This window comes from Hippocampus guttulatus, chromosome 13 (genome assembly GCF_054856545.1).
Source record: "Hippocampus guttulatus isolate MCC_2025c chromosome 13, RoL_Hgut_1.0, whole genome shotgun sequence".
Classification (NCBI taxonomy): domain Eukaryota; kingdom Metazoa; phylum Chordata; class Actinopteri; order Syngnathiformes; family Syngnathidae; genus Hippocampus; species Hippocampus guttulatus.
The window spans coordinates 15,538,722-15,559,169 of NC_141273.1; the positions used below are offsets into that span (position 1 = coordinate 15,538,722).

At 43.2% G+C, this 20,448-nt stretch overlaps 3 protein-coding genes and 1 long non-coding RNA gene across 12 annotated transcripts; 1 reads left to right on the forward strand and 3 right to left on the reverse strand.

The window, feature by feature from the left end:
• Nucleotides 1-2,030: 2,030 nt before the first annotated feature.
• On the reverse strand, nucleotides 2,031-5,026 carry LOC147196581 (uncharacterized). 5 transcript variants are annotated; one of them, XR_015102727.1, is made up of 6 exons: nucleotides 4,966-4,983; nucleotides 4,221-4,305; nucleotides 4,075-4,140; nucleotides 3,861-3,941; nucleotides 2,516-2,657; nucleotides 2,031-2,330 (listed from the first exon to the last, which is right to left on the reverse strand). It is a non-coding gene; the product is annotated as an uncharacterized LOC147196581 (long non-coding RNA). The 5 variants fall into 5 exon arrangements; XR_015102730.1 differs by lacking the exon at nucleotides 4,221-4,305 and having other exon boundaries at nucleotides 4,966-5,026; XR_015102726.1 differs by having other exon boundaries at nucleotides 4,221-5,013.
• Nucleotides 5,027-6,295: 1,269 nt separating this feature from the next.
• Nucleotides 6,296-12,778, reverse strand: LOC147196582 (uncharacterized). 2 transcript variants are annotated; one of them, XR_015102679.1, is made up of 16 exons: nucleotides 12,271-12,778; nucleotides 12,040-12,178; nucleotides 11,653-11,697; nucleotides 11,207-11,371; nucleotides 11,001-11,101; nucleotides 10,687-10,769; nucleotides 9,952-10,072; nucleotides 9,589-9,727; nucleotides 9,423-9,518; nucleotides 9,224-9,322; nucleotides 8,925-9,070; nucleotides 8,770-8,850; nucleotides 7,688-7,971; nucleotides 7,425-7,583; nucleotides 6,992-7,083; nucleotides 6,296-6,930 (listed from the first exon to the last, which is right to left on the reverse strand). XR_015102679.1 is itself a non-coding variant. In XM_086127444.1 (15 exons), the coding sequence occupies exons 3-15, from the start codon at nucleotides 11,692-11,694 to the stop codon at nucleotides 6,819-6,821; spliced, it is 1,824 nt and encodes a 607-aa protein (XP_085983570.1). In that variant the 5' UTR covers nucleotides 11,695-11,697; nucleotides 12,040-12,178; nucleotides 12,271-12,774; the 3' UTR covers nucleotides 6,296-6,818. The 2 variants fall into 2 exon arrangements, 1 of the variants encoding a protein (XP_085983570.1); XM_086127444.1 differs by having other exon boundaries at nucleotides 7,425-7,971; nucleotides 12,271-12,774.
• Nucleotides 12,757-16,153, forward strand: cdkn3 (cyclin dependent kinase inhibitor 3). 3 transcript variants are annotated; one of them, XM_086127447.1, is made up of 8 exons: nucleotides 12,757-12,948; nucleotides 13,432-13,533; nucleotides 14,095-14,150; nucleotides 14,224-14,268; nucleotides 14,475-14,697; nucleotides 15,110-15,141; nucleotides 15,221-15,324; nucleotides 15,852-16,153. In XM_086127447.1, exons 2-8 carry the CDS (start codon nucleotides 13,454-13,456, stop codon nucleotides 15,939-15,941), a joined length of 630 nt encoding a protein of 209 aa, XP_085983573.1. In that variant the 5' UTR covers nucleotides 12,757-12,948; nucleotides 13,432-13,453; the 3' UTR covers nucleotides 15,942-16,153. The 3 variants fall into 3 exon arrangements, with proteins under 3 accessions (XP_085983573.1, XP_085983574.1, XP_085983571.1); XM_086127445.1 differs by having other exon boundaries at nucleotides 12,759-12,948; nucleotides 13,393-13,533; XM_086127448.1 differs by lacking the exon at nucleotides 14,224-14,268 and having other exon boundaries at nucleotides 13,393-13,533.
• cnih1 (cornichon family member 1) lies at nucleotides 16,150-20,398 on the reverse strand. 2 transcript variants are annotated; one of them, XM_086127449.1, is made up of 6 exons: nucleotides 20,203-20,398; nucleotides 19,146-19,214; nucleotides 18,810-18,857; nucleotides 17,340-17,452; nucleotides 17,107-17,250; nucleotides 16,150-16,938 (listed from the first exon to the last, which is right to left on the reverse strand). In XM_086127449.1, exons 1-6 carry the CDS (start codon nucleotides 20,281-20,283, stop codon nucleotides 16,911-16,913), a joined length of 483 nt encoding a protein of 160 aa, XP_085983575.1. In that variant the 5' UTR covers nucleotides 20,284-20,398; the 3' UTR covers nucleotides 16,150-16,910. The 2 variants fall into 2 exon arrangements, with proteins under 2 accessions (XP_085983575.1, XP_085983576.1); XM_086127450.1 differs by lacking the exon at nucleotides 18,810-18,857.
• Nucleotides 20,399-20,448: the final 50 nt, after the last annotated feature.

The window sequence follows — 20,448 nt, forward strand, 5'->3', positions numbered from 1 at the left end:
AATCGTATATTGCGAGTGTGCGGTTGAATTTTACAATGATTCTTACTGCTGTTAGCTGGCATTGGAAAGCGAAATCGGGTTTATTGTTTGTTTGAGACCGAAATATTTCTGACATGTTGATCGCTATACAGTGAATACTATGAGGGGGAAATCATATCATGGTCGTTTTTTTCGGGTCAAAAACGCCTTACTATACATGGTCGTTTTTTTCGGCTAAAAACGCCTTACGATACATGGTCGTTTTTTTCGGCTAAAAACGCCTTGCTATACATGGTCGTTTTTTTGGGGGGGAAAACGCTTTACGATACATGGTCGTTTTTTTCGGCTAAAAACGGCGTACTATACATGGTCGTTTTTTTGGACTAAAAACGCCTTACAATTCATGGTCGTTTTTTTTCGGGTCAAAAACGCCTTACTCTATCTACATGGTTGTTTTTTTCGGGTCAAAAACGCTGTACTATACATGGTCATTTTTTTCAGGTCAAAAACGCCTTACTATACATGGTCGTTTTTTTTGGGCTAAAAACGCCTTACAATTCATGGTCGTTTTTTTTCGGGTCAAAAACGCCTTACTATACATGGTCGTTTTTTTTGGGCTAAAAACGCCTTATATACATGGTCGTTTTTTTGGGCTAAAAACGCCATACTATACATGGTCGTTTTTTTTCAGCTAAAAACGCCTTACAATACATGGTCGTTTTTTTCGGGTCAAAAACGCTGTACTATACATGGTCATTTTTTTCAGGTCAAAAACGCCTTACTATACATAGTCGTTTTTTTCGGCTAAAAACGCCTTACTATACATGGTTGGGGGGGGTTTTGGGCTAAAAACACCTTACTATACATGATGGTTTTTTTGGGCTAAAAACGCCTTACTATACATGGTCATTTTTTTCGGGTCAAAAACGCCTTACTATACATGGTCGTTTTTTTGGGCTAAAAAACGCCTTACAATACATGGTCGTTTTTTTCAGGTCAAAAACGCCTTACTATACATGGTCGTTTTTTTCGGCTAAAAACGCCTTACTATACATGGTCGTTTTTTTCGGGTCAAAAACGCCTTACTATACATAGTCGTTTTTTTGGGGGGGAAAACGCCTTACAATACATGGTCGTTTTTTTGGGCTAAAAACGCCTTACTATACATGGTCGTTTTTTTCCGGTCAAAAACGCCTTACTATACATGGTTGTTTTTTTGGGCTAAAAACGCTGTACTATACATGGTCATTTTTTTCAGGTCAAAAACGCCTTACTATACATGGTCGTTTTTTTGGGGCTAAAAACGCCTTACAATTCATGGTCGTTTTTTTTCGGGTCAAAAACGCCTTACTATACATGGTTGTTTTTTTGGGCTAAAAACGCCATACTATACATGGTCGTTTTTTTCAGCTAAAAACGCCTTATATACATGTTCGTTTTTTTGGGCTTAAAACGGCATACTATACATGGTCGTTTTTTTTCGGCTAAAAACGCCTTACAATACATGGTCGTTTTTCTCGGGTCAAAAACGCTGTACTATACATGGTCATTTTTTTCAGGTCAAAAACGCTGTACTATACATGGTCATTTTTTTCAGGTCAAAAACGCCTTACTATACATGGTCGTTTTTTTTCGGCTAAAAACGCCTTACAATACATGGTCGTTTTTTTCGGGTCAAAAACGCTGCACTATACATGGTCAATTTTTTCAGGTCAAAAACGCTGTACTCTCCATGGTCATTTTTTTCAGGTCAAAAACGCCTTACTATACATGGTCGTTTTTTTGGGCTAAAAACCGCATACTATACATGGTCGTTTTTTTGGGGGCTAAAAACGCCTAACTATACATGGTCGTTTTTTTCGGCTAAAAACGCCATACTATACATGGTCGTTTTTTTCAGGTCAAAAACGCCTTACTATACATGGTCATTTTTCTCGGGTTAAAACGGCTTACTATTCATCAGGGTTGTATAACATACGGCCGGAACCGGCCCGCAAGGATGTTTGATCAGGCCCGCAGGATAATTTAAAAGTGAAAAAATGCACAAAAGACACGGTATGAATATTTTTAATGGGGTGCAAGACACTGTTTTGAACAGAGGAAAAGACAACATTGTTTTGATCAGAGAAGAAGACAGCAGCAGCCTCAGTCTGTCACTGAGACCGACCCAACACAACAAGCCTCATTTCATTTTTCAGAGTTGAAAGAAGATTGTTCTTGAGTCATCCGTGCCACAAGAGGGAGTCACCTGCTCACCGCCAGAGTCCACCTAAGAGCACAGACCTGCAGGCAACACTTTTTGCTCTTCTTCCTGTTATTCGCAAGGTGCTGAAGTCAAACTTTGGGACAGCCTGAAAAGTAGGAGACATTTACACTCGTTCAATGCACCATCATGACTACTTTTTTGACTTGTTTTTTTTCTCCCCCAGGCAGCAGTAAACATGATCGGCTTCCTGCTCTCAAAAGACCCAACAGTCTATCTCCCTGGTAAGTTTCATGCCCAACACATCTTTGTCTGCACAAGAAATTGACTTACGTGTAACTCACGGGTGCCTTTCCTCTCAGGTCAACAACCCTGTCCCACGTTCTTCTCCAAGAGCGGACCACTTCGCCACCCAGCAACAAGCAGACTGCCATTCAAGTTACAACTTTTTCCTCTGCTTTTGTGATTGTCTACTCTGCAAAAGAAATAAAGCTTGATTACAAAAAACACCATTTTTAAACACATCACCACAATCTAACTTTAAAAAAAATAAAAATTAAACAAAATGATGTTTAATTTGTTGAATATGATTCGCTGATAGCTGTGAAAGTGGGTGGAGCATGAGGATAACATGCTGTAATTGGTGGAAAGGGGGAGTGGTTATGCAAAGTATGTGTTCTCTGATTGGTGGGCTTTTTGGGGTGCGGTTATGCAGATTTGGAGCAACCTGATTGGTCAGAACTTGGAAAGTGGGCACGGTTATGCAAATTGAGGTTAGGGTTTTGAGGGCCTCACTGCGATTGGTGGATGTCAAATTGGGTGTGTTTTGGGGCGGGCATTGCAGCACTTTTTCAAAGTTCCACTTGAGTCTTGAGCTCAGACTTGCACTTGGGTCACATCAGACAGTCTTTTCGCTGTTCCCGTCGGTTTCACATGACCCAAAAGCTCGATTCCTGGAGTTCCGAGTCATGTGGAGACCAACGGGAACAGTGAAAAGACTGTCTGATGTGACTGAAGCACAAGTCTGAGCTCAAGACGTCAGTCTTTGAAAAGGCTTCGAGTGAGTTGAGGATGGATTGAGTCATGAAAGGCAAAGACTCCGATTCAAGTTGAACAATTTATTGGACAGAAAAGCGAACATGACAATGTGAAAGCATTTGACCAGTCAATCTTTGTGTGGGCCAGTTCAAGTTGCACGCACACAAACACTGACGACAGGTCTGAGATGGGAGCATGTGCTTGCGTGATGTCACTGACATCTCATGACACACCGAGGGGGACATGAGCACGTCCGACTTCTCTCACTGAGACAAAAACTAACTGCCGTGAACTCCACAACAACATGATCACACTTTTCTGGTCAAGTTTTTAAATGACATTGAAGTGGGCCAAGTTAGTCATATGTATGTATACTGTATATTATATAGATATATATGCATACATAGACACATTTCTAAGCTAACTTGGTCCACTTCAAGGTTTAAAAACATATTCCAGAAGTGCTTGATGATGCTCGGGTTGTCTATGTGGAGTTGGCACTGTTGTGCGGTACATGAAGCAGAAGTTTAAGTTGAGTGTGAGACAGACAGGCGGGCGGGCGCACTCACCTCCACCTTGAGGTGCAAAACGTGACATCAGACATCAGCTCTTCAAGCACACCACACAGCTCGGTACTCACGCGTGTCCAAATGCAGGTCGGCGTCCCTTCCGCATGTCCTCCGTCTGGCGGCTGCGCCTTTGGCCCAGTTATCTGACTAATCTGGTCAGGCAGAAAAACAAAACAAAAGTGGAAAGTCACACACTGTAGTCCATAAAAATAATTTGAGCCATTATTGGAAAAGTGGCAGACTTTTACTTTCAGCCCGTCCACTTCCAAACGTGCCCGCACTCACAATGCATCTGTTTGAATGATCCACTCGCAGCCCTCTCCCCGCACCTAAAGTGCAATGAGCAACCTCCTTTCGAAAAACAAATGAACAAAGTCACGGGTGCATTTGTGGGAATAGTTTTGAAACAAATCTGTCCCCCCCCCCCCCACCCGATGTGAAGCCATCACACGAACGACGGTTCAGTTGCTCCGATGACCACACACTCAGCTCCCTCTCCGCTGGTTCGAACTTTTACTGCAAAATACAAGAAAAACACTGCCCCCGAGATTTGCATACGGCACCCCCCGGCCCGGCCCCGAGGTAATGATCGGTAATGATCTGATCTACCCGAATACACAAGTCACAGACTTTGCTGATGACAAATGTCCACCTGGGCGCGACAGCTGTTCACAAACTGTCTTTTGGTATTCAACAACTCTTTGTTCCCAATTTGTTTATTCCCACTCTGTGATTGAATCTAGCCTTCTTCCATCTGTTCGCCCCCCCTTGCTTTGATGTGATTACTCAAGAAAAGGCCCTCCGCCCAAACGGCCGACACCTCTGCACTGAGCATGTCCAGACATGACCAAATTAACCGAAACTTTAAACATGATACAATTTTGTTCATAGATTTCTCTATCACACTTCCACTGCTGATAGCAGCTTTGGTGTGGAAAACATACAGAATAGTATTCAAGTCAAACGCTGCTCGCGATTGTTTTTTAATTGACAGCTGAGGTCTACTTGACGGCGGCGTGCTCGCTCACTGCCCCCTTTGCTGACGTTGTTTTTTTACGTTGAGTCACAACAACAAAATTAAAGGAGCAACGTGTCGTAATAACTCTCCCCAATTGTCGACATCTATACACTCAGAGATAAACTGCGAAGGCAGTTTAAAATGTTAAAATTACTCACTGAGAACAGGGCTTGTGGACAGCGGAAAAACTTGCTCATTGAACCGGATGTGGTACCGTTCTTGGGCTTGTACATATTCTTCTTCTTTGTGAATTGGATGTCTTTAGTTCATACCGTCCCCTACTGTCCGGGAAACCACAAAGTCGTTTGGCAAGCGATCTGAATTTAATTTACAGTATTAGCCAAGCGTGCAAAAACACAAAACACTAAATTAGGGCATATCTTGAAGAACCTCAAATTTCAAGGGCAGCTGATCCACTGAGCTGGTGGAAATACCGAGCTTCCGTCTACCACCGTTTGATCAAAGTAATGGAGAGTAGATTGTGCATTGTAGCAACAACATCTGTCCCATCAGAGAGGGTGTTCTCAAAGACTGGACAAATTGAAGTGTTCCAAGTTGAAGTATTTAGTTTTGTTGACTGCAAATTCAAAATAAAGCAAGGATGTTTGTATGTTTTGTTCGCTGCTGCTGTTGCAGTTCATACTCACTATTTTTTTATGATGCAGCAAGTTTGATTGTTGTTGGTTGAAGTTTAATTTTGTTGCTTGTTTATTGTTTGGAGCCTTTTTAATGTTCAATAAAATAAGTAAAAAGTAATTTCTTTGCTTAATAATTGTTGCTATTTGCAGTCAGTAGAGTGCAATATTTAGTTCACCAAGTCATTTATCAAAATGTATGCTAAATTTGTCATAAATATTTAAAAGAAACGCTAAAGTTAAAAGAGCCTTTCTAGAGCCAAAAAGAGGCGGCTCTTTTCACTGAGCCGATCCAAATGAACCGGATCACCGAAAAGAGCCAAAAATCCCATCACTACCACACACACACACACACACACACAAGACGTCAAACCATGTCCAGCTTCCATCGTGAATACGACCATGATGACGACGACGACGACAACAATAACAAGCTGCTTCTATCTGGAGAAGCTAAACATTTTATCCCAGTCAGTATTTTGGGTTCTTTGCTGGGTTTTCCGGATACTATGTGGCCTTTTAAGAGCTTTGTATTATTATTAACAGTCTTGATGAGTTGAATAAATCACCCAGTCTTATTTTCTACTCTAAGACCCCCCCCCCCCTCCACTGGTCTTGTTTGTCAAGGCCCATAGATTCATTTAGTGGCCTTGTGCTGTTTGTTTACGCAACTGCAGAGTTAATGTATGTTTAATTGAAGTCTCGTATTAGAAGCGGGGAGACTTCTGGATTTGTATCTAAGGTGCTTTTGTCACAGCTGCAACTGTAGCGAGTAAACAACTAAATTAGGTAAAGTTTAAGAATAAAAGTTGGAGAAGTTCACAAAAAATGAAGGGATGAGTCAAAAGAGGAGGAAGAGGAAAAATCTTTTTACTCATGTATTATACGCTCCTCTATTTGCTGTATCCATGCAAAAAAAAACATACTCTTAACGTTTGTGTGTGCGTGTATATATATATATACACTATATATATTTAAATATAATATATACACTATATTGTGAACTGGGAATTTCTCCATTGCGAGACTAATAAATGTTTTCTTATCTTATCTTATCTTATATAAATGTTGTCAGGCGATAGCCTTGCCTCATGTATTGGCGCTGTCTTGTGGCCGCTATAGGCAATTACAAACTTGCACATTTTCTTAAGCTTATATTGTGGTGTAACTTTATTTCCCATGAGACTCTTTCCAAGCATAAGACAACGTTACTCAAAAAAAAAAAAAAAAAAACCCCGCTGCGCTACAACTTTTCGTTTTGAGGAGAAGGGAAATTTAATTTCGATGGAATTTGGGGGTATGTCTCTAAATAGTGTTACAATTAAGAAGGGATCCCTGGACCCAAAATGTGTGAGAAGTCCTCAAGTGCCTCAACGTCAAACTGTGCTGCAGGGTCCCTCACTCTCCTCGCTGTCCTCCCACAATCGTCCATTGGACGGCGCCACAGAGAGGCCCGACGGCGGTGGCTGAACCAGGTCTTGTCCGACTCTAAAGACGAACAAAACCATGATATGGCCGTCCAAACAAACACACTGCCAGTGCCTCTTACCTCGGGTGTTCTCTCAAGGTTAGAAAGTTTGCCCTGACGGAGGTCTGGACCGGCACAAAGCTTCTGTGCTCCTTCTCAGGAGACACATGTGCCTGGAACATCAAAAAAGTACATAATTGACCACCCCAAAAAAAGAGAAATTATACCAGAAGTGCGACTGGGGCTGCAGCTGGGCATCAGCACTAGCTTCAGGGCAATACTAAATACAGAAAGATGGACACCCGCCTCGTCGTGTTCTAACAGATGGGCCTGGAGGCCCTTGTGAAGAAAAAAAAGGTGGAAAATTACATCTTGGATTTGTTGGGTTGTCTGAGATGGGCAAGAAGACACTTGCGAAAAAGGCAGAACAATTACATATTTACTCAGCAGTGTTTTACCCACTTGGCATCAATGCTAATTTGTTGCTTGGACAAAGAAGGGTTGAAGCGGTCACCTGCTTGGTCGGGTTGTCCCAGATGGGCCTGAAGGCACTCTTGACTCTGAGTGGCGGCGACCCCGTTCTGACGGTGACCAGCCTTTTTCCGCAGGAGCCGGCGGGAGTTGATGGGTTGGCGGGGGTCCTGATAGGGGGATGGGGGGTCCGCCTGGGAATCTGCCAGCGGAGGCAGACGCTTCTCTTCGAATATTGTTGGGAGGATGGCTTGAGGAGGACCGGAACATGGCTATCCTCTTCCTCCTCGTCTTCCTCATCCTCACCTTCCCTGCAGGAAGTCACTGAGGAGTCATCGAAGGCCGACGTGTCGTCCAGGTCCGTCCGGGGCTCCTCGGGTCCCGGGTCACCGCGTCGGGTTGCGGAACACCAGCCTGAGTCGTCGTTTTCCACCCGATAGTCCGGAGGCTCCGGAATGACAGGGCAACACTGGGCGTGTGCGCACCGACGGGTCTGCCGCCTCACTGGGCTGCAGGACCAGCACTCCACACGCATGGCATGCTGGTCCACGCCAGACCTGTTTGTCAGACCTGACACCTGCTGGCTCTCTCTAGAGGAAAGATTAGGACCACACCGGTGCAATCTTGAGATATTTTTTAAAAGATTATGGGGGGGGGGGGGTTGTCAGTCAAAAGAATTCACACAGTCAAAGAGCTTCATATTTATGTTTTAGTCTTTTTTTCCCAAATTTTTGATTAATATATACAGTATCTGTATGTGAAATTAAATGAATCAATGTAAAAAAACAACAACAAACATTTGATTTCTTTGTTTTTCTGATTCAAATTGTTTTTATTAATCAATTGATTTAAATGTTTTGGAGAGTTTTTTCCCCAATTTAGAAATCACTGTTTAAAATAAAATGTATTTTGGTACATTTTGTTTTGAATATATTTTGGGTTATTTCCCTTACATTACTGTATATTCAAATTTTTATTTGTATAATTTTATTTTATGGTATTTTTCAGGGAATTTAAAATAAAAATAAACAAAAAATATATCAAATACATATTGATAAATTTAGATGTATTTAATAAGACATATCTTTATAGATTTATTATTAGTTTAGGTTTTTTTTTGTATAAGAACAAAATATATACAGTATTGTCACTATCCTGTGAAAAACATGTATGTCCATTATTGTCAATCTTTCTTTTTTTTATGTTAATGGTGTATCCGAAACGCGGACACACCAATCACATATATTTTTTTAAATACTCCAAAAATGGACATATGTATTTTTCGGAGGACAGCGACCATATACAGTATTCTTGTTGATGGACACAGTGTGGCGAGGAAGTTCCACACCAAATTCCGTCTACTGCCGGCAGGAGGCGACCACACTGACCTCGGAGCGGCATGCTCCACCTTTGTCCGCTGAGGGGCGCTGTTTGGACATGAGCCGCCGGCTTCTACGTCGCCGCAACCCCTGGAATGTAAACCATGCAAAGAACACTTTGAGGGGAATAACTCCACGTGCAGTTGGTCAGTTCGTGCACGTACCGCCGCTTTGGCGCTTCTGCGCCGTCCCAGTGGACATCCTCCTCCAAGATGGTATGACATCGCGACAAAATGTTCCTGAGCGCTCGCTCGGTGCCCAGCAGCAGGCTGCAGTCCGGATGTTCTTTGCCGGTCCACTGTAGCAAGTTCTCAACATATGGGAAAAACAAACAAACGATTTTTGGTTGTTTTTTTTTTTAAATTTGACATTGATTGGTGGCGTCCCATGATTCAAATCCCAACTGCGCAAGGAAAAACTCAAATTGTGGGGGACTAAAATTTTGAGGTGAAACCACACTCACCTGGATGTGACTCAGGTAGGCATGGACACGAGTGACGGGTGCGAGGAGAAGCGACAGCAATTGAATTTGCTCCTTTTCCTTTTCCGCTTGGCCGCTTTCCTATTTCAGTGCACAATCCACAATGTTTTTTTTCAAATTCAATTTTCCATTCTTGTCATTCAGTTCTCCTTTCTGTCGTTTAATTTTTTTTTCTTCAAACCTGCTTGTTCTCATGCTTTTCCGACTTGTGGACCTCCAGGAAGAGGAAAGTGGCCAGTGCGCCCACGTAGCCCACGTACGCGTCCGAGAAAGATGTCTGCCAATACACATTTGTCTTCAGCGACGGTCGTTTGGAGTACGGGACCCCCGCCGAGGCGCACGCTCACGTCGTTCTGTCCCACGAGGCCCACCAGAACGTCGCCCACCAGGGATTTCCAGCGCTGGGCGGCCAGACGCTCCTGCAGGGTGTCCCTGAACAGCAGGTGACGCTGCAGGAGTCGCTCCACCACCGAGGAGAACTTTTCACTGCGTCAAAACAACATGGTCAAGCAGAGGTGTCACATATTATATATACACATATATTTTTCATATTGTATGTAGCCATGGATGCGGGAAAAATATTGTAAAATTGCGCTAGAATCGCCTTTTGAAACCACACATCCAACACATGAACACCACAGTACAAACGGCAACTTCCTAAAACATTTCATTGAAACATGTCTGTGATGTTTAAAACATGCCGAACTTACTGAGGTTCAGTAGTCGTGTGTTGAGTGGGTGTCGTCTTGTATTGGTCGTAAAGTTGCTTCAAAATAGACACGTACTCCCACTCAGAGTGGAGCAGCTGCAGCGCCACCTGGTGTCGTGCATCTGTTTCAGACAAACGTTCATTGGGACGTCGTTTGTTTATGAGCTACTTGCTGTAATCAACAGCTTTTCTCAAGATCTTTTTGCCCCCCCCCCCCCAAAAAAATCCTCAAATATCAAACGTCAGCCGGAATGCACATACTGTATTTCCAACGTCATGAGTTTCCAGGGGGAAAAAAACAACAAAATACAGCAAGACATTTTCAACACAGTCGATGAAATTTACCAAATGTAGTTTTTATGATTTTTTTCAGCGATCTTGATTTTAAATGATAAATACATTTAATTAAATATATAAATTTTACATAAATTTAAAAAATGTTTAATTTATCACGATATTAATTTGGACAATTTGGGTAGAGCTTGATAGACACAACAACCAAATGTTATTAGAAATGTTATTATTTTTATAATTGTTTTTAGATTTTAATGTGAAAAAGCACACTCAAAACCAAGATGTATTTGTGCCATTTTGTAATTTAAAAATCAAAAGAAAGGAATAGAAATCTTTTTAAATAAAGTATTTGAGTCAAATGTCTTTTTTGTCAATTAAAAAAAAAGAATAATAACATCTTGATTTTAAGAAGAAGGATTTTGTGTGTGTTTGCTGTTGTGACCTGTTCCGTCGGTGAGTCCAGCTTTGAGGCCTTGCAGGAAGCAGTGCAGCAAAACTTTTCCGCGGCACACCTCCGCTGGATCACTGCAGCTCATGGAGATACAGTACATCCACAAAATATTTTTTAAAGATTGTTCAAGTACAAGGTGTATTTCGAAAATCATCATATTTTTTATATATAGATGTGATTGCGAGTGTGGGTGGTTGTTTTTTCTACATATGTGTGCCCTGCGATTGACCGGCAAACAGTTCAGGGTGTCCCCCGCCTACTGCCCGAAGACAGCTGGGAGGAAATCCGTCAAGCAGTTGACTTACATTTCTGCTCGTGTGGCCGCAGTGGTCTCCGCGTCCTGCTGACGCCGCTGTGTGTGGCTGCGCAGTGCAAACACCTGACACCGTATCACGACAAGCTCCTCCTACACGAGGTGACAGCGCCGTCAGTGAGCCATTCGTTTTCAATGCACACGAGAAAAACTAAACAAAAACAACAAACAAACAACGTCCCAGCGACGCGGCCTGACCCTGAGGGACTCCACCAGAGCTTCCAAGCGCCGTGCTCTCTCCCGACAACGGCGCTGGTTGTCCTCCAGCTCGTTGTGCAGGACCGAGTCTCCATGCTGGATATGGGCCAGCTCCACCAGGGCGCCCGTCAAACCCGTCTTCAGCTCTGAGACCATCCACTGCAGCTAAAATCGTATCATACGATAAATATCAGGCTCGCAAAAAAATATATATATCAGCTTTTTTTCCACATTTTGCAATGCTTTTAGGATGTAATTTTTTAAACTTTGTGATTACCCTACTACGAATACTACTACTGCTAACACCTCTACGACAAAGACAACTACAACTACTCCACTGAATTCTACGTCTAATATTGTACTAGTACTACTGCTGCTAATACTACTACCGCAACACAATCACTGCTACTACTCTTGTCTCCTGTGTAGCCTGTGTTTCTACTTACCTTGGAGATTTCTGTGACAAGTTCCGCCTCCTGAGGCTTCATAACCTGACACAAAAAAAAAAAAAACCACACCCGCAGTCATTCATGAGCAAAACTCATAAGCAAATTTAAAAGGCAATAGAATCACATCTTGGCCTTGATGAAGCAGCATGTGGCTCAAGATCGGGGGTTATTCTCATATGGTCTGCTCCAAGTAACAAGTGTATGTTTGTCATCTGCGATCGCGAGGGACTGCACTTGCGTACTGTATTCCACAAGTCAGCTCAGTACAATGTCGCCTCTTTCTTCCGAGAACCATGTTTTCCAACGTTTGGTGCGATGATAATGCCACCAAATGCACACAAGGCGGCTATATCTTGACTAAAATATCATTTTGTGCTTTTTGACCTGTTTTTGCCAAGGTGGCGCGCCCCCCGCCAGCGGCCCCTCTGCTCAAGGAAGTGGCAAGTGCATGCCCTGCAGGAGGTCAGTCCGCCTCACTCTGCTGAACAGCAGGCGCGCAAGTTGCAAATAAACAACACAACAGCTAAAGGAAAAAAGAAAAACAAATTTTAGGAGATTTTTAAACACCTCATTTTATGTGATTAATTAGATTTTAAAAGCGAAAGCAGAACTTACCTCGGTTAAAGTCCTTTTAAAAGATGCTCCTTGACATTTCCTGATTCTACGGTACCTTTTAAAAAACTCCTTGATATCCCCCTTCTCCCCCCGCGACAGCTTTCAAAATTTACTCTGATTTGGCTTTTCCTCCTGAATTTGTAAAAATCATCGTTTGTATTACTGTTATTTCCTGCACGTCTAAAAACGCTACATTATCTCTCATTTTACTCCTGCATCTCGAAAAATCAACATTCTCCTTTATATTCCCTTTTGGTAGTGGCACCTGCAAATGTGGTCCTTTGTATTCATTTTCTCTGCTTCTTTAAAAAAAGGCTCAGTGTTTCGCCAACACTTTTTTATGCTCCGCACAGTGTGGGGAGCAGATGTCCGTTGTGACGTCACCATTTCCGCAGTCCCATCCACTTAAACGTGTTTCCGATTAATTAAAATATCTCATTGTTTCTTTCCTGCCCGTCATTTCAAACCACCCTCCTGTATCCCGCCCGTCTATTTTAACGAGGGAATCAAAATCAAGCAAACGTATGTTTGGTATTGGCGTTGATTCTTCCTTAAAAGGCGGGGCTAAATCGGCTATAATTGTTCTGATTGGCTACTGCGTTCATGCACATTTCAAATAGCCGGAAACAGCTGACTGCAACATTTCTTGTCAAAACATTTGGAGTTCGTGCGTGGCCGGTGAGGAAAATAAGATACAATTACCACATATTCTTTTAGTGTAATTCTATATTTGACACCATATATCGTTCGAGTATGTCTTATTTGCGTGTACTTCGATAAATGTCTTTTCTGGACGCTTAACGCGGCAAATGTTAGTTTGTCGTCAAACAAATTACTTTCTCGTGTTCAATCCAAACTATGATGTTAACTTTAATAATAATTTTGCTGATCAGAAATTGTTCCTCTCTGAAAAGATAGAGCAGCTCCCAAATTATAATTTTAGTTGAAAGTACAGTATTGATTAGAAATGAAATCAACCCAAAACTTTGAAAGGGTTATTGGCTATCCCTCGACAGAAGCAAGCACGTTTGATAAAGTTATTCTATTTCCCGAGGCTAGATAATATCTTTAAAACGTCGTTGAGGATTTTTTTTAAACAAAAGATTCTATTTTGTTCTCAAGAAAAGGGGCAGGCGTGTGACTTGTTTTGCTGTGAATAAGATCATCTCGTGTGCCTGAAGACATGAGGAGCGACCAGTTTGACTCTTCGTCTGAAGATGACGACGTCGGCGAGGAAGAGGAGATGCCTTTAGACATTTCCTGGTCTGCCTTCAAACTTTCTTTATTTTTTCATTCATGGTTTTATTGGATTGGATAAACTTTATTGTCAAATGTACTGTATGTAAAACATACAGCACAGATGAAATTTCTTCCCTCTCAACACAAAACAAGACAAGAGGAGCCGCTGCGGGTGTCCGCGCCGCCATCAAAAGAAAAGTTAAAAAAATGACAAAATAATACTTTTCTTTTCTTTTTTACTTAGTCTTATTTTTAAATTATTTGTTCATTCTGATTCTCATTTTGGTGAAACTTATTTTATCTCTTCTGGTTGTTCGTCCTTATTTCGGTTTAATTTTCCTGAAAATATTTTCTTGACTTTTTTGTTATCATTTTCAGATTTTTATTTTATTCTAATGCTTTCTCCCCTCCCCCTTTTGTGTTACGTATTCTTGGTTTCATTCTTATTTTGTTTCTTAGTGATTTGTCCAATATTATTGTTGTTTATTTCATCTGTTTACTTAAGATCTTGCTTTTTTTTGTCAAATGTTTCTATTTGTCGTTCTTCCTACGGATGACGGTATAAATATTGTTTTGTGTTTTCAGGGTTCCTTTGTCAGAAGTGGGTTCCTCTCAATTTGTGGGCATATGTTCCCTACCAGGTAGAAAAGCGTCAACGTGTGCGTACGCACATGAAATGAATTGATACAATTGTGTGTGCGCGCGCGTGTTCAGGTTGCAGGTACAAAGATATCCGCCGGAGTGTCCACAAAGACGTTGGTGAGGCCACGCTGCTGTCTTACATGAAGACAAAGGAAAGGAATGCGCTTACGTCAACTGATAACGCTAATTCTAAAACTATTCACCTATTTGCAGATTTTTACAAAATAGCTATATTTAAAATTTGGGGGAGGAGCCAACCTATTTTTGATGTGGCACGCATGCACAATTGCCATCCGGTGTGTGTTTGTGTGTTTTGAGCGTAGAGGAGCTTCACAACCAAGGCGTGCAGGACGTATTTGTGCTGTGCACGCGAGGCGAGCTGTCCAAGTACCGCGTGCCGTCGCTTCTGGAGGTCTACCAGCAGAAGGGTCTGAGCGTGCACCACATGCCTTTCCCCGATGGGGAGGCGCCCCCGCTGGAGCAGTGCGGACGCATCCTGGACGAGCTGCAGCGCAGCCTAGAGGCCAACCGCAGGACCCTCGTCCAGTGAGGGACACGATACCGGACGGTGGATTCGCAGAGGATTCACTGCGCTTCACTTTTATGCATTTTTATTTTATGGCCTTTAAAGACGGTTGGTCCACTCCGGGCCGAAATTGACGCCCGCGTGCATCCAGGCCGGTCGAACGCCTTCCCCGCCTGCGCCTACCAACGCACTACACCCAAACTCGCTCCCTACCCCCGTCGACGAATATTCCCGGGCCAAATTTAGTGTATGTAAAATTTTAAACCCCTCCCCCAAAAAAATGTAACCCACAGAATTTTGGAATAACGTTGCTGTACCATAACAAACTGCAGAACAAGTAAAGCGCTGTGAAGCCTTTCCGGATATTCGGAATGCGCCTCAAGCACTTCTCCAACCCTTTAAGTTTTTTCTCTTTTTTTTTCCCCACTGCAGCTGCTATGGCGGTCTGGGACGCTCTGCATTAAGTACAAATTTATTCATTGATTAATTTTGACAGCTTTATTTTCTGCAATTTCCTTCAGATGTGGCTCTTTTATTTTCCAGTCACCGCCTGCTTGCTCATCCAGCTCTCTGTAACCATGACGGCCAACGAAGCCATCAACATCTTGCGCGCGCACCGGGGACACGGAGCCATACAGACGATCAAAGTAAGGAAATCGGCAGAACTTTTGTTTCGGGACTTGAAGAAGGCATTTTGTGCTGCTACCCCCGTTGCCGGAACTTTTCAAAGGCCTTAATGTAGAATATCAAAAACGTAAGGACTTCTTGAAGGCATTAGATAAGACTCTCCGATGTCACAACTGTGTTTTATGTCGATGCCTCCTTGTTCAGGATTTTTTTGTAGACATTTATCTAGACTACCGTTTTGTGACCTTTTGAAGGTCTTTATTGTAGATGCCTCTTTTTTCCAGCACTTTCGAGGGATTTGTGTCAAATGTCTCAAGACTTTTTGAAGTCATTTTGCTCAGGTCCTCGATTTTTCGGGCTTTGCGAAGGCATTTTGTTTGTTCTCAGTTCTTTCCGAAGGCATTTTCTCCAGCTCCGCCATTTCATGACTTTGTGGAAGCACTTTTTAGAGCTCTGTGTTCAGGACGTTTTGAATGCATTTTACTCAACATACCTCTAGACATGCGACAAAGAGTTGCCCTAATTCCTCCCTCTTCTTCTCGGACAGCAATACAACTTCCTGCACGAATTCCGAGAAAGCTACGCCGCTTACCAAGAGAGCCGAGAGGTTCACACGGAGCGCTCCGTTTCTCGATGAGCCATTTCCTCCTGTGATGTCATCGAGTGCACTTAAACACATAAAATACATCTTAATATATTTCTCGCTCTTTATGAATTCCAAGTCCTGAACCGGAAATAATTCATTCTGCTTGTTGTTCTGCTTTCTTCTGCCTTTATGATTTTTCTTTTAAATTAATTTTTGGGACGGTGGGGTACAATTAAAGCCATAATAAAAATGTCAAAAACAGAGTGGGATGGTTTTATTTTTGTCATATAAACTCAAGTGGTCAAGTCTTGAAAGTGACATTTTGGTGATGTGTCCGTTTTTTTTTCACCCTGTTTCTGGACAAAACGAACACGACAATAAAAACCTTTTGTTTGCAGATGCCGTTGCTAGCGTATAACGCATCAAGACTGGCTCGGAGCAAGGAGTGCTTTGGAGTGCTGGAGACGTCCAAATGGGAGAACTTGACACAAAAATACAGAAACACTGGGGGAGGATTTAAGTACAGTAAACTACAAACAGTAGTGCTCCTTTGCAGTTCCTTGAAGTTTTTCAAACTAGCGCCAGCTGTTGTTGAATCTACCTTTTTAAATTGGTCAAACGCACACTTTGAACGCAACGAGCGGGACGGGGTCCCGTTTACAAGGCGATAAACAGTCCAAATTCATATTCCAGCTTTCAGATCGCAGGTGGGAAAAATGTCTAACTAGTTTGTAAACACTCTTGGGGTCGTCGACGAGCTCCCGGGGGAACCTCAAAGGGAAGTAAGGGCTGAGAATTGGGATAAGCAGAACAAAACTGTCCTTTTGGACTTTGTCCGTAAAATGTTGCAGCATGAGGGAGGCCCGAGAGATTCAAGATGACGCTGCCGATTGTGGTCATCTCTGGCCGCTCCCTTGAATGTGTGCGAGTGAGTGTGTGTGCGTGCGTGTGTGTGTTCACACAGCTCCGAGATTCCAAGCGCCCCGACCCGTTTTGTCGTCGTCATCCATGCTTCCCACCTTACGAGCTCACCAAAACGTAGATCATGCTGGAAAGACACAAGAACATTTTTTTGGTCATTCCGACTAAAAACTCAACATTTTTTGGGGGACCATTTAAATTTCTATTTACAAGATGGTTTTGAGGCTTTTTATGTGGAATAGAGGCATTTTACACACGCAGACAAAGCTCAATTTTCACTCAAATGGTGGCATACCCGTAGAGATAGTAGAAGAAGGAAAGGAGGTAGAAGGCCAGCTTGCACCAGCCTTCCTTCTGACAGAACGCCAGGATGTCGGCATTCATGATGGTCGTCGGGTCGTAGAGTCCCGGACAGCTCATCACGGGTCTGCTCATGTACCTGCGAGGGACACAAACGCAATTCCCCACATGAGCATTCAAAAGTCACCGTGTTGCATCGGCCCCTCCCACGTGAGTACGTGCGCGCACCTCCAAACGTGGTAGGCCAGCAGCGGCAGGTTGAGGACGAGCGTGAGCCACTCGGCGGCGCAGAAGAACATGACGCAGAAGAAGAAGTGGATGAGATACTCCGGGAGCACCAGCTGGGGGGGGAAAAAAATCCATACACTGACCCTCACCATGATAGCATATTTCCCACACATCAAAATGACATCAAGCTTTCCAATACGTGAAAAAAAGCATCATGCCGGAGGATGCCTAGAAGGACCACCACCAAAAATTAGGGGTCGCACAAAAAAAAAAAAAAAAAAGACCACTAGAGTAGTAGATCCAAGCAAGTTGGGGTATCTGCTGAGAAGACGGATTTGTTTACTGCTGTTGAAGTACAAGTTCAAACCTTAACGAACAAACTACCGAGAGTCAAATGGGGGAGCTGCTAATTAATTATCCTTACTGGAGTTAACAGAAAAGAGACACACACACACACACACACACTATAAGTGGTTGATGGCACTTCGTGATGAACAGACGGGAGCCGACACACTGCATGGGAACCATGCAGCGAGCCAGTGGGCGTGCCGGTGCAAGGTCAGAGCTTTGGGGGAGCTCAGCGACGGAGGGGCAGATGGAGGCACCACATGTCAGTCATGCATCAGGGGTGGGCGGGGTGGGGGGGGGGGGTAAGCGCAGCCCGTGAACAAGGGGGAGAGAAGGTGGGCTTCGGATCGGAGAGGCTGGGCTTCCGTGTGTTGAAAACCCTGCACTGTGCTGCTAAATGCAATCCAAAAACAACTGCACAAAAAAAGAAAAAAAAGAAAACATTTTTGCTCAAATAGCTCCTCCCACTTGCAAAAGGCGAGCCAATAACGTAATAACCATAATAGAAAGAGAAAATTGCTGAGCTGGACACTGCAGGTATTCTGCCATCTGCTGCACACCTCAGGCACCGCAGAGCTTGAGCCAAAGTGAACGCGAGCTTGACCGGCAGGTAATAAATAAATATTATTAAAAATAAAAAACAAACAAACCAAAAACCGGATATTTCAGTTGCAGATGATGACAGTGCCGAGTGCTCAATTTGTTTTTGGGTGGCACTTGGTGTAAAATATTTGCAAACAGACTGATCACATGACCTCCTCAACTTCCCGTCACCGTACTGGTGTGCAAACAAAAGGGCGGGTCAGAGTAAAAAAAAAAAAGCCAGAATCGTAATCTCATGCATGCATTGAGCCTTTGCAAGTCTTTTCAGTTAACAGCTTTGGTTGGCATCGGTGACATTAAAGCGAAGATCACTGACAGCTCTTGAAACCATGACCAACAATACATTAAAAAAAATTTAAAAAACAAAAGACAGCGAGACAAAAGTTGGACTTGAGGTGGTATTGCGGAAACCCCAAACCAAGCTTAACGACGAGTTTAGCTAACTGAAAAGACATTTGCAAACACTGCTGCTTCGTGCAAAATGAGTGGGCAATTTACATTTTCAAGACTGGTACAAACCTTGAGGGCAAGTTTGACTCGTTTAATCTTTTTGACCTTTTCAACTGTCTTTTTTTGGGGGGTAGGGGCAACGTGTAAAAAAACCACAGTGGATTAGGAAGGGAGAGGGAGAACAAAAATAAAAAATAGCATTAGAGTTTGGACAGCGGCAAGAAAGCATGGTTAGGCCAGGTTATTCATTTAGCATGACAGTGCAGAGAAATCATTGAAAAAGTTTGCGCTGCTCAAGTAACTCAACTCCAATTCCGGGCATTCCAGCATGCGCTCAAAACAGATAAAGAAAAGATGGCGGGACTGAGGTGGTGGTGGGATAAGGGTGGGTGGGGGCTTACTTACTGGATTTAAAGTGTTACACTGATCTATGGGATTCTTGTAGTCCGTCTTCAGCTCATCAAACGCGATTATCTGCAGAAAGAAACATGGCCCACGAGGCATTAGAATTTGAAAAATAGCACTTCTACAGTACTGTACTTTATAAAAAATATATATTATAATAACATAACTCATGCAGTGTGGAGAATAAAACACTTTGAAACATGAGGACTTTGGGAGAATGAGGATTCCACTTGATGCCAGCCATATAACACACCAAGAACTTTCAAAACAAAGTGCTTTCGTGAATTGCTGTATAATTAGGCATTTTCTGAGGATGAAAAAGATATTCCCGATTGTGTTAGATTGTCTTTGGACATGTGTGGCTGCATTGTTTCGGTTAAAAAAAAACGCACATTGCTTAAAGCAGGGGTCACCAACATAATACATGCGGGCATCAGGAACCCCCCCTCAAGGGCCACATGAGTGACTTCTCAGGAATGTTGGAGTAGTTATTTGAAAATGTGAATGCTGGCAGATATTTCTAAAAATAAAATGGTATTATTTGGTGCGGGGGAGGGGGGGGGCATATAAAATTGTAATCTGTATCTCCGTCACGGAGGTGGGGCTGTGGGTGAGTGCATCGTGTCATCTCGCGAGATTTCCACAAAGCGGCTGACAGGGATGCGACTCCCGTCCAGCGCTAAACGCTAAGCCTACTAGCTTGTTAGCTCGCGAGAAAATGTTCAATAAGTTTAGTATTCGACAACAACAATTCGGATTTTGGAAGTGCTCTTAACGAATAAAGTTGTTTTATTATAAAGTCAAAGAATGTAAAAGTGAATGTTATCGCACGATGAATGAGGCGTCTTGTCGCGTTGATTTGAGACGTCAACATTACAAGGACGGCATTCTCGAAGAGTTACGTCAGGGCGACGTAACGACAATTCCACACGTGTCGAGGAATATTTACGTCAGAAGCGTAACATTTCCAAGCGGGCTGTCCAACATGGCCTGGCTTTCTTACTTCTCCTTGGGCCGAACATTCACTCAACTCAACGCCACCAACAAGTGTACTTACGTGCCAGATGGCGAAAAAGATGAGCGCCGCCGTGAGCAGCAACGCGAGCATGTAACAAAAGGCCGCAAAAGTGAACGCCATTGTGCCCCTCCGCTCCGGTTCGGCTCGGCTCGTCAGTTCCTGGTCAGCGGATGATGCAGGTTGCAAGCCCTCACAACGGATTCCAGCTAACCACAGACTGTCCTGATTGTGTCTTCTTCTCCAGTCTGTAAAGGAGCCATGTCACGTTCCCTCCTCGACATTTAG